Below are 16992 nucleotides of genomic sequence, written 5' to 3'. Positions count from 1 at the left end.
GTAATTAGAGCTTTAAATAAGAGGGACAGTTCAAAAACACATGATTTAATGGTATTTTGCTCAGTGCTGTCTGCAATACTTGTAGGCTGGGAAGAAAAGGGGGATGACATATTGTTTATTTGTTTATGTATGTTTTTCATGATTCTTTTGTGCCATAAAAAAATGAATAAACTATATCACCTGGGATAATAAAGTTGATCTTGAAGTCTCTCTCACAAGATTCTGTGTGCCATTTGATTTTAACACAGTTAAAGAGGCATGTGAAAGAAATCAGCTCTAAATAGAAACCTATTTTTTTGCCAGATAACAACCAACTCCTCAGTGTTGTTCTCATTACTTTGATTGGCCTGCTTAACAGAAAAGGGCCAAGAGACAAACAGTTTCCTTTATCCCCACTGCCTTGACATGTTAAACTGTCAATAACTTTTGACTGTTGCCCGCAGAGTGCTTATTTGCACAGATTGCCTTAACTGTTTTTGGTTTTGCACGTTTTTGTATTATCCTGGCAACAAACCAATTTCCCTATAAGAGACAATAAAGACCTTTAAACAAAAACAGTATATGGGGTTTAGCCCACTAATTCAATTATCTCATCTAAAAAATGTGTATGGCTAAATAACTAATAATCACATTATGCAATGTTGTCTTCAGGTCTCATTAACTCATTTGCATTCAGGCTTCTCTGTGAAAAAACATGCTGTAGCATTTGTGGAGGAAGCATTTTAGTTTCAATAAAGCAGTGAGCAGTGTTTTAAGACAACGCTTCCTCTTGCCTTAAATGAGTAACCAAATTAGGACCACCTGATTCGCTGTGCTGTTTGTTTCTAATTATCAGCAGAGCAGAGAGCATCATAAGACACCCCTAACAAATCTGAATGTACCATATAGACAGTACAGTATAAGGTTTGTGATGAATGATCTTTTTCTTTGTCAGTCACACCTCTTCCAGTTCCAGTGGAAAGTACAATATTTTGTATACTGAGTAGATGTATAAAATGCAAATAATCAAGTAAGATATCTAAAAATTGTACTTAAGTACAATGCTTGAGTAAGTACATTCAAACATCTCTTGTTTTCAGGTCAATGGATTTTACTGCTATTGGACAGGGATTGTGATAAAGGAGTCGTGTGATTGGTCACTACAGTAAATCTCAGACCTCTCAGCTGTAGCTGTATAAGAGCGAATGCACCACCCTACATGATACACTAACCAAGAAAGCAGCTGCACCAAAGCTATGATTCACTTTGTCCTTCAAATGCTCCGACTCCCACCAGCACCACAGACACACCAGTTCAAAACACACACACATGCACACAGTCTCACACACACACACATCATGACATCACACATCTTCCACTGTGCTCTGTGAAGCAGTTAATGCTGCATCAGGACCAGAGCTGATGAAAAATGGATGTGCAAAAAAAGAGCATCAGAGAGGGAGGCAGAGAGAAGGGTGAGCAGGTTCATGAAAGAGTGGATGAGGGAGGGACTGAGGAGCACTATGAATAACAGGGTTTTTTTAAAGCATACCTCGGACGGCCTTAAATAAAATACCTTATAGAGCCCTGCGGGGCGTAAAAGCAGTTGTGGTCTCGAAAATAACAACTGTTCTTTCTTTACATTCAAAGCAACATGCAACATAAAATTCAGGAGAAATTGAATCCATTTTTTCACAAGTCTTGGTTTTGGCTACCTGAAAATCAAGGTGGTTATGCATTTGTCTTGCTACAGGAAGACAAATGCTACTTTATGTAACTTCAGCTGATGTTGTCGCAAGGATCAGACCTGTGCAGGCCTCTTCCACAGAGTGACTGCCCATGTAGTTGCACTTGGATATGATGCAACGCCCTGAAAAACCACCTATTTTGCTGCATATTTTGGTGCCAGATAAGAAAAACTCATACAGGTAAATTTTGAAGTATAAGTTTGAAAGCATAAGTTTTGGTTATACATAAAAGTGTTACATCTGGCTGAGAACGAGCCATTTTGCTTCAGCAGATACAAGAAGGAATGTCAAACAAAATGGGAAGAAATGTGGTGCATAGAGAGAGTGAGAGCTAACAGGTGCGTGGATGGATGAAAAGATGAATCATGGAGCAAAAAGAGGAGACGGTCAAAGAAAGAGGAGGCGCGTTGGGCGAGCGAGTCCACAGAGGCTCATGACGTAATGGAGGTAAGAGAGGTTATTTTGAGCTCAGTGTCGCAGTGAGGAGTCAGCAAGAACTTCAACGGAAGCAGACATGCAAAAACCACAAGACTTCTGAGATGAAGATTCAAAGAATTCTAACATAAAGGGAGCAAACACCTTTATCTGAAACTCCCCATATCAGCCAACAATCCACAGTGTGATACACAAGTGACGTGTCAGAGAGGAGTGGCTCATATTTCAACCATTCAGAGCATTGCCTGTGAGAGATGAGCACAGTAATTATACTGTAATCAAATTGTGTGCATGATCATAGTGAATTATACAAGAAGACATATCCTCATTTATTCAAGAGGCTACAAGTAATCCTTTGCTGCTTGAGGCAAATATCAAACAATCATTTGACTCTGAGGACCTTCCAGTCTTCACTTCCTTCAGCTGCCTAACGTGGTCTTCCAATCATAGTGATTGATTGGGACAGAGTAGATGCAATAGTCCCTGTGGGGCAGTGAACAGGCCAATCTCTGCTGGCCAGGCTGGCTCATGTATTCACTAACACATCATGACAACACTTCTCAGGGAGGACAACCTCTCCTCCACAGCCAATCAGACAAGGTGAAACAGTGATGCAGGACAGTCATGTGTGCTTGTGCAGCACAAACCTGAACGTCTAAATTCAATAAAAGGCCATTTTCCAATTTGTGTTGACGCAATTCCAAATCAAGCCTTAATGTGAGCAAGGCAGGACAACAAACACGTCAACGTAACTGAACAGTCCACCTCTTGTTCTTTCATCAAGAATATTCCTTTTTGTATTTTTAAGTGTTTATTTTAATGTGATTCTAGGTGAATTTATTGTTATTATCAATTCACTCAAACACAGCGTTCCTTGACTTTTTTTGCTTGTGATCCCAAAACACTGGCTGTGGCCAATGGTTCTTTTTATTCTTGTTCAATATGAAGAAATTTCAAAGACAGGAAGACTTTTGTGTTGCAGAAATATATTGTTTTCAGCGTTTCTGTCCTTTTAATCATCTCACTACCCCTCAGATTCATGTTGCTACCATGACCCACAGGTTAGAAACCACTGCCCTTAAGCCACATGAATTAGTGTTCATTTACAGTCCCACTGCATACATAATTATAATACATACTGCAGAGTCGTTTGCACGGCGTCATACTTCTGTGTATGAAATGTGCTTTTAAATAAAACTGTTTTGCCTCTAATTAGAGTTAACTGGAGTATTTCGTCACTGCAGTACAAACAGTTCAATGGATAAGTGAGCTGGGAACACTGTAAAAACAAGCAGGGCACAATGAAAGAAATGCTGTCTTTTAAAACATTATATAACATTTTGATGTTGCTGTCATTTTGGGATTTGACAATATCCAGCGGACTCATTATTAGATTAAACTATTGGGGTGAAGTCTAATTTGTAGGGGCAGAAAGGGGAGTGGAACAAAAGAGCTCCGGTTTTTCACATCCTCAATCACATGGCTGTTTTTTACTGGAATGGAGCTGGCAGTGAATCTGAGAGATTGAAGATAGGAAGCTGGCTGGGGGACAGATTAATTAAGAGAAAGCCCACTTCCTGTTTCTCCCACCAAGAAAAAAGAATGACAAATTTGATTTCCTTTTCCAGACAAAAAAAAAACATGTTTTAGTGTCAGTGAATAGGAACAGTACGTATGTTTTACTCCTTTTTTTGTTTTATTGGCCAAACTTTGATACTTTTTCAGCCGGCCATATTTGGTAGAGCTGACAGTTTGATGTTTTGAAACATTTTTACCAGTTTTGTGATTTCAGGTGTATAATTTATCACAATGAGCAAAGCTCTTACAGTGAGAAGAAACGCAAGTTTAGACAATAAATTTCAGACAGAAGAAACATTTCATGACTCTTTCTAAACAAAACTCTGTGGAAATGACAGTCTGGAGGTTTAGCTTGCCTTTTTTGTTTACCAGTGGTAGACGTCCTCATGCTTAAATTGTATTCATCAGTTTTCATAAAATTTTTCATATCTGTCCATGAAGCACACTTGATTTACTTTGGTAAGATGTCCTCTAGCATACATTTCAGTTCACGGATAATCATCTTTGAATAATGGCCATCCTCTGACACGATTGGCTGAATTATTTTGACAGAAAACACTGAGCTCAGTGTAAACACATGCTGGTTTCGGTGATGCAGATAAATCAATAGAGCAGCAAACTAATTCTTGGCTTGTCAATAAAAGTAAATAAGTAAACTGATTCTCAAATGTTCTCTATTTCATGTGACAATGATGTACAGATTATGTTCAGTCTACAGGAGGTATAAAGACAAAAAGTAGTGAGTGTTTGCATTGTCAAAAATCTCCTTTCTCACTAAAACAGATCTCTGGTTTTACAAGTCCCATACACGTCCCACTTAGGAATATACACTGTAGATGTAAGTGAAAAGGAGGTTTTGATTGGAAATAACTGAAAGTTAACAAAGTGGTCAAACAAATCAATTCTTCTTTCATGTTTGTTCTCCAGATTTCAGAGTTGCCATTCCTCCACCTTTAACACACACACACACACACTCACAAACACACTACTACACTGAGTGACTGAGCGTGCTTTTTTTTTTAATCACTCAGCCTCTGTCATCAACGTCCTTTTAAAATCAGGCAGAAGGGAGGACGGAGGGAACAATCGGCTGATTCATCTGCCTTTATGTCACCCTGGCAGGTCCCCCTCTAACTCTCCCTCTCCGTATCAAACTCTTTTTTTTTCTCTCACTGGGCTCCACACCCGTCCCATCTTCCCCTGCCCACCCAAAATGCTGCTCCACCCCCTCCCCATTATGGTTCCTTCCTCTTGTTTTGGACCGGTGCACACGGAGGCCCCCGGCTTGTCCCCGTCCCAGCCCATCCTCAATGGATCCTCTGTTTGACCCCTTCTGTCTCCCCCTCCACTCTCTCTCTGTCTCTCTTGCTGCTAAACAGGATAATCAGAGCCACGGCAGCGTCTGATCAGCTGCAGCTCATTATACAGGAACGCACCAGCCTTAATCAGCGCACATTACATTGCATAACATGATGTTGGATCATTGGAGTCACCTGCCGCTGCTGTTGTGATGGAAAGAGGAGCTGACATGTGACGCAGGTCTCATGTTCAGGTGGCTGATTGTGATGTGTTTTCTATTGTTCACCTCTAAGTCTGTGTAGATGTGAGTGAATACGCTGACATTTACTGTAGTTTCATAAAAGTAAGTGCATTTATAGAAAGTGGCTCTCAAGACGTGTTCAAGAAAGGAGAAATGATGGAAGGAGAGGCAAAAAGAGTCTGCTTAGACATTCACTGTCATCCTCTCTGCCAGTTATGCAAATGTGTGTACATGTTGGTCATGTTTAAAAATGACAATGAGTACTTTTTCTGTAAAAGTGAATCGGTGACATTTCAATTTAAGGGATCAGATTGCACTGCCATATTCCTACAATATCACAGAATGCACTAACCAAACACTGGTGGCTATCTGAAACCTCACCACTAGCTGCCACTGAATCCTAACCACTGGTCCTTTAAAGTGGCAGATCTGACTCTTTAAAGCTCACATCACAGACAAATTCAAATATATGTTTCCTGTTTCAACCCAATTTCCAGCTAAATCAGACACGAAGTTCACAATTCACCTATTTTACAGTTTGTGATCGCTCTGCTAAACACTTATCTATGACCTGTGTTGGAACCATGACATCGACCACGTTTTTGAGGATGAATCTGGGGCAGTTTTGTTTAAGGAAAAGCTTATCCGGCTGCACCTTAAGGCTGGGACATGCCTCTCTAGGCTGCATGTAAGCAAATATGCATGGGTGCCACTCAGAGACATAGCTGTTTTTTACATAGCTGATTTACCAGTCTGCTTCTTTGATAGTCTGGGTCACGTTGTTGAGAACTGGTTGGAGCGCAACCTAACGTTGGCCATAGAGATGCATGCGTGCATCTTTGCACAATCGAGACTTTTGTAAACTTTTGTGAGAATTGGAGAGCTGCTCCACCCATACGCTGAGGATCAGATAAACAGAGAGATAAGCAGCATGTTGGAGTAAACACAGTCTTGCATTGCAAGTAACTTTGCAGATCAACTGTCATGTAAAAAATGCCAAATATTGTGTAAGCTTTGCAGCTCTATCTACAATGGGCCTTTCAGGTTTGAAAAAAATCCAAAACAGACCTCAACAGCTTGTGTGAACAGCAGATGAACCCAGCAAATAAAAAGGCGCTTCTAAGAAAGAGATTTCAGACATTCATTTGTGACACTGGATGTCTGTTTGAGAAATAACAGTACTATATCAGACAGAGCGGAGCACACACAGATTGTGCCATGTTTACATACAATCTAATAATTTCACTGTAACACTGAGTTGAGTTGATAAAGTGGCAAGAGGTAAGGAGGAGGGTGGAGGTGACAGAGACAGCGACATTGCTTTAATTCCTCTGTGGAGTGAGGAGGATATTTATCGAGTGTTCATCGAGCAGGAAGGCTCTATCTTCAGCCGAGCACACACTGTCACCACCCGAACACGCACGTTACCCTCCTTCTCTCTCCCAAAAACACACCATCCGTACTTCATAAACCGCATTTCTGTCCATTTCACATGACTTTAATATATGAGTGTATCATTTAATCTGACTGTGGTTTCAAAATCGCTGTTTTGATCTTGGATAAATGTGTGGAATAAATAGACAAAACATGGCAAAGTTAAATCTGGAGTTTGCTGCCTCCATTTCTGAGATGGTTCAGGAATGAGGGTCATAGTCTATAACAAGCAGTAATAGCAAGTCCAAACCAATATATCCAAAATGTACAGTAATTCTGATTAGGAACACTTCTAATTAAACTTACAAGTAGAAATGTTGACTGTAGATATCTGTAACTTAATTACATCTAGTGGACTTCATTTAACCTTGACTTCTGTTCAAACTCAGTTACAGATATCTATAACTCAATGTTGTTGTCTTATACTGTAATTCCAAGATGGAATAATGCGTAATGTAATTCTGACTAGCTGCAGTTCTAATTAATGATATCGACAACTCAGTTCTCAATAGTCAAAATGTTAATTATTGATATCTTGTTTAGTGTAGAGATCTACAATTGTTCTTACATTACAGATATTGCAAACTGAAGTCTACACATTTAATTTTGACTTCAGATATACAGAACTGCATTTCAACTATCTGAGATACAACTGTAACTGGTAAAAATTATATGTGTACTGGTAAAAATTATATGTGAGATATCAACAATTCTTTTGATAACTAGTCAGTTGAATTTAATTCATCAAGAGGAATTTTAGACCCCTCGCAAATGCTCACAAGATAAGTCTGAATGGTCCTGAGACGATCAGTAGGAAGAAAGAGGAAATAGCTGTGCTGCACATATCTGTATTCCCTGTGCAAACTGGACTTTTTATCTTGTCTTTCCTTTATTGTGAGATAGTGGATCTTTTTGGGCCTGAAACAGTTACTTCCACAAACCTATTTGAGAAGTTTAGAGGGAAAATGTCTGTCTCCTCTCAGCTAATAGACATTTGAAACATTACAAGGAGCCTCACCTAGATTTTGTTTTTTTAAGAGGTCACAAGCACGGTTTAATCTGTCACGATGCATCAATAGAAAATAATACAATAATATTTCCCTTTAATTTTTAGAGTTGAAGTATAAAGCAGCATAATTCTAATCATATTAAATATTTGCTGCTTAGCATCACTTCAGCAGAAAGGACTGTTTCATAGCATCATATATGTGTACCATCAATCAGTATAATTAGCCTGATCATAAACTTTATAGTGCTTGGCCTCTGGACAGAACCTTCATTAACGTCACAGACAAATCAGTTCAAGTTTTAAGGCTCTTAAGATTGATACGTTGATTAGATCAACATCACAGACTAATCAATTTGTTTAGTTTCTATGAGAATTTATGTGTCCCATATTTTTACACATGATGCATCTGAAATCCGTGTGCTGTGGCTGATTTCCTGTTTTTACTTATCTGTCAAGAAAGCGAATTCCAGTGTGCGCAGCATCAAACAAACAATAAGACTGTGGCTGGTATTTTGGCCGGTATTACAGCTGGCAGCAGCCAAGGACAGTGCACTCACTGACTAACAATAACTTGCTACATGGAGAGACATCTTGTCAGTGGTAGAAATGTGTTTGTAAGCACACAAACTGTATCTCCCCACTGTCGCAGCTGGAAGTTGGACAAGCAGCTTTGAAACATTTGATATCATACATACCAATGTGGCACGAGAAAATACCAGTGATACATGCGATAACAGCTCAGACAGCTCAACAACACACGCTCATAAGGAAAAACAAGAAGTTATTATTAAAATCTCGGCTATGTGTTTCCTGTCTCACTTAATGTCTACCTCAGTGTCATTTGACCTTTCTGCTGACCTTTCAGGAGCAGAGACGGGGCCCAAAATCTGACCTGTTGACCCCCAGCCAATAAAAAAAGTCAATAAATCCAATAGGTTATACGAGGCGTGAACAGAGCAGGTGGCGAAACATACATAGTCATTAGAAGGCGCCTTCCAAATATTCATTCACACAGTGCTGAGCAATTTACACCGAGGTAACAGGGCAGCGTCGGCAAGATCCCTCAGCTGATGGCAGGTGGCCACAACATACTGCGGACGAGGAAATGAAGAGTTAACTCTTAAAAGAGTTTAGTTGCTCTTTAAATTAAAATGGACAGGAACAGAACGAGAGTTAAGTGGGTATAAAAGAAGTTTTTAGCCTGCTGTGCTGTATCAGTGAAGCGTCAGTGCTCACAGTGTGTCCACTTCACTGTGTCAGGACACACATGTAGGCTGAAAAGGTCCCTGCTTATGCAGATGGTCTTCCCTCCAGATATGCTGACAGTCCTCTAAATCTGTCATTGGTAAATGGTTTATCAGACTCTGGAGTCATGGGGTCAAAATGCTCAATGTTACCAGAGTCTGTGTGAAAGAAATGGGGCTGCTGACTATATCAGCAGAGGATGGGACACAATAAAAATCCTAATTTTGATATATATCGAAAGCAGTGGGAAACCAAGTAAGTAGACAAGAACACGATCTGTTTGAGTAAAACTAATAGATTTTGTCTGTGGTTTTAAACGATTGAGTTTATTGTGACTGTTATCATATCATACTTATGGTTATTACATTTAATTTCATACATTACTTCACTTTTTTTTTAGGATTTTAATGAATTTAATTTATATTTTGGTAGCCACATGATGCACCTCTTGGCTTTTCTGGCTCTGCACATCTGTCATAACTTTATGAGTTTTTCTGTCACTTTGTTTTATATGCAACAACAACAACAAAAAAAAACACATCTATTTATTAAAAAAAAAAACTGTCTCGTGAATATTTTCTGTATTATAGGGTTGCTATTTTTGCGTTTTAGTGAGCAAAGATTACATAAAACCTCTAAATCAAAGCATGGAAAGTGAAAAGTGAACCTGTCATCATCAGTGCGCTGCAGTCTTACTCAGTAACCTTCCACTGGTCTTGTGCTTCGCCCAAAACTGTCACAAGGACAAATGTGCTGGTTGTTGAGCCCAGGTGGCCTGTCTGGATGTAAATCTGGACCGGGCTAAGCTGCTGGCGTTTTATTACTGCGGGAATGCAGACAAGCCGACCCATTACTCAGCAAAAACAGCGTCAGGCGCACATGCAGCCCGTGCGCTGCAGCACATTACTGATGCGCACGAAGTGAAAATGTTGCCGGGGGGACAGGACAGGTAATGGTTGTAAACACACAGGTTAACTATAAACAGAGCTTAAGCAGCAGCGTCACAGCAGACACCAGGAGGCATGATAAACGCCACTAAAATAACAAATGTGACTCTCTGGGGTTTGTCTCCGTGCCACTGCGCACGGAGACCCCGGCAGTGACAGGGATCAGAAATCCTCGGCTGTACCTTGCTGTCGAGGACGCTGCTTCCCTCCTGGAACACGGTCACCTCCGCACTCAGCTCCCCAGCGGAGGCTGAGGCTGAGGCATCCTCCTGGCTCTTCCCGTCCCGCTGCACTGAGCTCTCTGCTCCCATGGCGAACAACCACAAAAGGTGAACTCTTCTCGTCTTGAATCTAAAAAAAAAAGAGCAACAACCTCCACGCCAAACGCGACTGTGTTACAGCAAGCGAGTATCCACCAAAGCGTCCAAATGACGAGCTCTACAGTGCAGCTCCGCCCCGGGGTGGCCTGGATCTGGAGTGATGAAGTGTGAGGACCAGCAAACTCTTTTAGGATACCCCCGCCTCCTTCACCCATCAACACCTCCCTTCAGTATCACATGGGGCTCCGGTGCGCCGCGGCACGCCTTGCAGCATCCGAGACGATGCTGATGGAGGAGCAGAGAGGAGAGAGAACGGGGGACGGTTAATAAATCAAATAAAAGCTTGATACATTGTTTCATCCTCTATCCGACTTAAATAGACATTCGGTCTCTCCTGAGAGGCTGGTGAAATAAATTGGAGCTGTTATATAAACCACACTCCGAAACAAGACCTGTACAAGCCCCTGAGGACATATAAGGAACTTTAAATCCAGATCATAGGAGTTAAGACGGTCTACAGTGTCACATGAAAGAACATGAGGGAAATACAAAGTCTCTGACGGAGAGAGGACACACACGGACGTCACAGGCAAAATTTACTCAAGTTCAGTACAGTTGCACAGATTTAAGTGCACTTTACTTGTCCGTCTCCAGACAGACTGACTTTGTACTGACTAATATACTTATTAGTGTTACTGAACTTCTTACTGATGCAGGATAAAGACTTTATGGGCAAAACACATAATAAACTATAACATGTAATGCCTATCAGATCATCTACATTGTAGATTATCAAAATTGGCACTCAGGTAAAATTATTAATCTAAAACATTCTTAACAACACCAACTGTTTTTATTTATTTGATAATAAAGCAATAAATACAAAGACTAACTCAGACTAACAGTAAAGTAAAAGCAAGCAAAAAAAAAGGATATAACATGAAGAAAAAAACTTGCAACAAAAATTATACTATGCTAGAGTACAATTTTGAATGCAAGACTTATCTTAATTCAGTAGGCACTTTTTAAATATGGTTACATTACTTTCATATTTATTTTCCATAACTGCTGCTATCTCTCTCTCTCTCTCTATCTTTCTCCTGTGGTAAACAAGGTCAAGTAGCATCATCTTTGACACATACTCATTGGCATTAACCATGGAGAGATATTCTTCTTGTGGCTCATATAAAAACACTGAAATAAACACAACAGGCCTGCAGCTTCTTAGTTTATCTACGTATTTCCCAATTCGTACACTGACGCTGGAGATGGTATCTCTTACTTGAAGTTGCTCCAACTGGCCTAGAAAATGAGAAGTTTACTCCAAAATGAAATTAGAATATAACTTTGACTCTCTAATCTAATCTCTGACACCCACACACACACACACACACACACAGCCTACACAGTGCACACATTATGCTTGTTGGTGTATGTAATTACAGCGGTGTCTTGTGCCGTGTGTGAGGGTGCAGCATCTCTTCCTCGCTCATGGGGAGAAGCTGTGGAGGTTTAAATGTTAATTGCACGTTGAGCCATGTGGCATTTTGTTTGGAATTTTCACAAATTATAGCAGGAGTGCTAAAGGCCAAGTTCACACAGGCCTGGAGTGAGGGTCCCGCTGCTAAACCAAACCAAAACCCAAACACAGAGATAAACAACACAAACAAACACTGTGAGAGAAACACACAGATGAAATGTAAAATCTTGGAGGTTTATGACCTGTCAAAGTGCGAGCAAAGAGTTCACAGCAGCAACCTGACCTGAAAGTAACCATGAAGGACATTTTATTGATCCTTTTGGGGCAAAATGTATCAGCAATTTGAGCAGATGACAAAAATCTGGAGAAGCAATATTTTCAGTGTTCTTTAAAGGGAGCAAAGCTGTGGACTTGAACTACTAGAGTCAGATGTCAAGCAGCATTCATTCATTTTTAAGGCCACTTACACATTATACACAGTCATTTGAGCCACTGTTGGTGTAAAATTAAGGCAGGTAAATACCTGATAAAATGACTTGGACTGACTTGACTTTTACTTCACTCCAGAGAGATGCCTAGCTAGCTAGCTACTGACAAACAAATTCTCAAATTTCAAATTTTGACCAGGGAAAACCCAGAACAATAAAAACACATAGATAACACAATATTAGCTGGTCTGGTTGAGAAACACTTTTCATAATTAAGTCTATGAATTAAAAGTGTTTGAAAATGAGATAAACCTGGTGTTGAGCAGTTAGAAAGACGTTAGCTTGTGAGCTTAGCCTCCGCTCCTCCTCTTTGCTTGTAGCTAACGGTTGGAAGCTACTTTAGCCGCTGCTAGCGTAAATAATCTTCGACCAAACTGGCGGCGGTCGCGTTGCATTGTGGGAAATGTAGGCGGTGGGTTTTAACACGGAATATTAATTTAATTTAATTTAATTTAATTTAATTTAATTTAATTTAATTTAATTTAATTTAATTTAATTTAATTTTAATCGTGTCTGACAATGTTACAGGAGTGCAGTGCGAAATCGGTGGAGTAGTCTTTTAGAGTTCTGAACTAAACAGCTTTTTTCAAGCATACTTTATACTAATTTACAAGTATAATTTATATACTTTTATCCTATTCTCCTGCATTATTGTAGTTCAAATAATAGACTTGCCACAGAAAGAAGCTGGTGATGTAAACCTGTCTGGAGTAAAGTTGCAGTCAAATTACTTTTTAATTCAGTACCTGTGTCAGCCTGTTGGCTGCAAACCAGCTTCTGTGGCATTAAAGCTCCTTTAACCACAGTGTTTACAAGATAAGCATAGATGTAATTTGATAAAAGTTAACATCATCATGTCAAATAACCACAGACACATGATGAGCATATTGGAATGTCTGACGCACATAGTCAATATTCACTTAATATGAAGAGCTCTCTGTTCAGCATTTTTTCACGAGTTACCTTTTTAATGTAATAGTCGGTCCACTGATATTTATATATGCAGTTCTCAGAGCCAGGAAATAAACAGCAGCTCCCTGGTTTGTCAGTGGGTGGGCTGCATTTCCATGTGGTTTCACACCATCAGCATTACAGACCAGGTGAATCCTACAGAGAGCTGCTATCCAGCTCCTGCAGACTGATATGAAGATTTAAGTCCTATGTTTGTTTACTAAGACTCTTATTTAGAAATCTTTAAGATGTGGACTACTCAACTCTTGTCCTATCTCATGACTTTATGGTCCTGTTATTGTGTCCGGGTACCACAGATGTTTTAAAAATATTTAATTTTGTAAAAATGTAAGTGCTTTAGGTGCATGTTTTGCAAAAGGGTTCTTGAAAATACATTTCTTACGGTTTTATTTTTCACCTGATATCCTAAAACAGGTGAAATGTGCAAGAAATTGCACATTTATGAAGATGACAACCACATTTCTGTGAACTTTTCTGTGAGAATTTTGAGAGGCCACACTTGTAAAATTACAGAATAATTTCAAACAGTAAACCAAGACAGAAAAATGTCATTAAAGTGGTACAAAATGTACAGTGTGTGTAGGTAGACGTGTTAGTCAATGACCTTCAACATGGCAGGCCTATCAGCAGAAATGCTGATGTCATCTGAAAGAGGAGGGGGGATGGAAGAGTGGAGCTTCATGGGGGAAGGAGGATCTCATTAAAGTGAAAGCCTTACCGGATATGTCATGGTCTCCGCTCAATAAAACAGTAATGTCAGGGCACATTAAAGGCCCAAAGCATGCTAACACACACACGCACACACACACACACACACACACACACACACACACACACACACACACACACACACACACACACACACACACACACACACACACTTTACAGGAGGAAGGCGTCAGAAACATTCACAAACACTCTTTTTCACACTGCTGTCATGTTCTGAGGGGAAATGGGAATCCACTCCAGGACTTTGTCCAAGTACAACCAGCCTATTGTTTTCTGTGGACATTAAAATACAGACCAGGGTATACTTGCTCACAAAAGATCATCATTCTGCTTAAATGTGAGACAATGATAGAGAGATTTGAACTATGAGACACTTGGCTGCATTGGCTGGCAGTAAAACTGTAAGAATGTCCAACTTTTTGGTACAAGAACTGATACTACAGTGGCTACAGCCTGCAAGTATGCATATAGATAATGAAAACTTTGAGACATTCCAGCAGGACTTCCAGTTGATACACTGACCGCATACTTTTTTCCCAAATGCAACGGTGAAACGGTGGGAAGTGTCGTGTTTTTCAGACAGAGGCAGGGTGAGTTGAAGAATGCGGCCCTGAGGGTTGATGTCTGGCGTGGGCACCGAGCGAGGGCTCGCCCAGACACTTTGTTACAAGCGGCGAATTAAGGAGCTTGTGACATGTGATGTAAACCAGACGTGACCAGACAACACAGGCTGTGAATCAAAATAACTGAGAGCTGGTTGTCATACATTAATCCAGCTGATGTTGTATTCAAGATGTGTAAAATGACAAATTTCCAAGTAGTCAAATCAAAAAAGGAAACTGGCACAGTGAATGTGAGACTTTTGGGGCCTCTGGAGGTCTGAGGTTCAGGACCAGTTGCCTGCTTTGCCCAGTTGGTAATCCAGCCTTGGATCATCTGAACCATTTCCCAGCAATCCTTGAATCACACTGACACCAACACTGAAGAGGACCTGTCCTTGGTACTGAAATTAGCCAGTGTAATAAATACGAATGCTAAAAGACAAGAGCTTAAACAACTGGACTCTTCAGCAGATCGAGTCAGAAGCTCAGCGTAAACGGCTCTTAACTTGACAACGCAGGGATTTTCCAGTGCGTTACAAAGCAATGACGAAGGCCCTTCCTCATCAACACCATGTCTTCAAATCTGTCATCAGCTCGAAACAAGAGGGTTCGGTGACACACACACACACACACACACACACACACACACACACACACACACACACACACACACACACACACACACACACACACACACACACACACACACACACACACACACACACACACACACACACACACACACACACTAAATATGCCGTTGGAGCAGTCCTGTATAAATGAGAGCATTCCTGCAGCTTTGACTGTAGTTTAAGTGCCAGATCCTGCCTGGTGAACACAGAGAATAACAGACTTAGCAGGTGTGGAATGCAAGCTATGATAGGCACACACATGTGCACACATGTACAGTATGTTGGCTCCATCTTGCAAACCCAAACACCTCATAATGACAGATGCTGCACCCTGGGGTGCTGCTGAGGGCCCAAAACATTGGCTTTCAGGCACACTTCCAGCACAGGGACCACCCCCTGTGGGACTGAAGCTGCACAGAAAAACAGAGGAAAACCATGAAAAATTTAAAGTTATGATGTGCAGGTGGAGTAAGAGAGAAAGAGGAAGTTTTCTGGAACAAAAATAGGTCTGCAGCGAAGCATCTTCGTGGAAAACGAGGAGACAACAGGAAGAGAGCGCATGTGTCCAAACAACAGATGGGCTGAGCCACAAGTCGACTGCTGGGTGTGAAAACACAAACACACAGTTTTGGAGTAAATAAAAGGTTTATTTCAAAAGGCTGTCGTCAATGCGGACAATACCTTTTTGTCAGAGCAAATATGTGTTAGTTCTGCTTGTATAAAGGTTAGACTTTGGACAATAAAACGTTAGCAACAGCTAAATCATCCCATCGAGACACATCAGCTGACACTGAAGAGAGAAAGGTAGAGAGACGTGGTTCTGTAGTGGAGGTGGGACACCTCGTCTGAAATTAAGACCACCTCACTAACATCCAACAATAACTGTAAATGCTAATGAAAAAAGCAATACCCTCCAGCAGATGCCACATATTCCATGGCGATTGTTTAAGCCGTTAAAGTAACTAAACTGACGTTGACATCCATCAGGATTTGGAGGGCTCACCACCACAATTAATTTCTCTGCACATAAAATGTAATACTTGAAAACTTTTCACTTTTCACATTCAGCAGCATCCAGCAGGTCAGGACACCAGAGCTTACATGGACAGCGTAATGGCTTTTTGTGCATACAACAGCAGTTTAGTTAATAAATACACAAGCTGTGCCCATTTCACTTAAATAGCTTAAGACATGTATTAAAAAAATGTGGCACCGTTATAAGACATTTGATTTACTTTTTTTTCCACAAACACACACACGCGCACAAAAAGGGGGAATTAGAAGTCTATGAAAAAAAAATTAAGTAAAAAAAAAAAAAAGGAAATTACAACAAAAATTGACTCCATACACATACATCGTACACAGAGGTCGAAAGCATACAGACACAGCAGATACAGTGAACATGATATGGATGCAGTCGGTCATCTTTGGCATATCACACAGATGTGCAAACACGGCATAAGGCTAATGCTCCGTGAACATGTAACTGTGATGTGGGGGCAGTCTGAGAGGCTGTGAGGAGTAAGACATCGTTTCCTCTCAAAGGTGGAGGAGATGGATGGGTCTGATGGTGCACGCGTGGAGCTGAGGGATCCTGGGAACAGAGCAGGGAAGTAACAGGATGATGATTTTAAGTGTGTGTGTAAGTGAGAGCGTGGCCTCACAGACTGGAGCCTTGGCACTGAGTGAATGAGGTCGTAAAGAAAAACTCCAGGGAGGAAATAAAGTCTCATGAAAGAGGTTATATAGACAACGAGGGCTTGTAAACGGCTTATAACAATACAATGAATGCTCTTTCTGATGACTGCTATGGTATATTTTATGGAATACTTCATGTCGCTGTGTACAAGAGAA

General features: G+C 40.6%; 2 protein-coding genes across 2 annotated transcripts in view; both read right to left on the bottom strand.

Annotated features, from left to right (window-relative positions):
- The window catches only part of akap12b (A kinase (PRKA) anchor protein 12b), a 39367-nt gene extending 28943 nt beyond the window's left edge, over nt 1-10424 (bottom strand). Inside the window, exon 1 of the mRNA XM_070987100.1 lies at nt 10098-10424. Within this exon, the coding sequence (XP_070843201.1) occupies nt 10098-10226 (129 nt within the window). The 5' untranslated portion in view covers nt 10227-10424. The remainder of the gene's footprint in view (nt 1-10097) is intronic.
- Nucleotides 10425-16646: 6222 nt separating this feature from the next.
- mthfd1l (methylenetetrahydrofolate dehydrogenase (NADP+ dependent) 1 like) overlaps nt 16647-16992 on the bottom strand; it is a 32514-nt gene continuing 32168 nt past the window's right edge. Inside the window, exon 28 of the mRNA XM_070987259.1 lies at nt 16647-16732. The gene's annotated coding sequence lies outside the window, so the exon portion shown is untranslated. The remainder of the gene's footprint in view (nt 16733-16992) is intronic.

Source organism: Chaetodon trifascialis, chromosome 19 (genome assembly GCF_039877785.1).
Source record: "Chaetodon trifascialis isolate fChaTrf1 chromosome 19, fChaTrf1.hap1, whole genome shotgun sequence".
NCBI classification, from domain to species: Eukaryota; Metazoa; Chordata; class Actinopteri; order Chaetodontiformes; family Chaetodontidae; genus Chaetodon; species Chaetodon trifascialis.
This window is presented reverse-complemented; position numbering and strand designations above follow the sequence as displayed.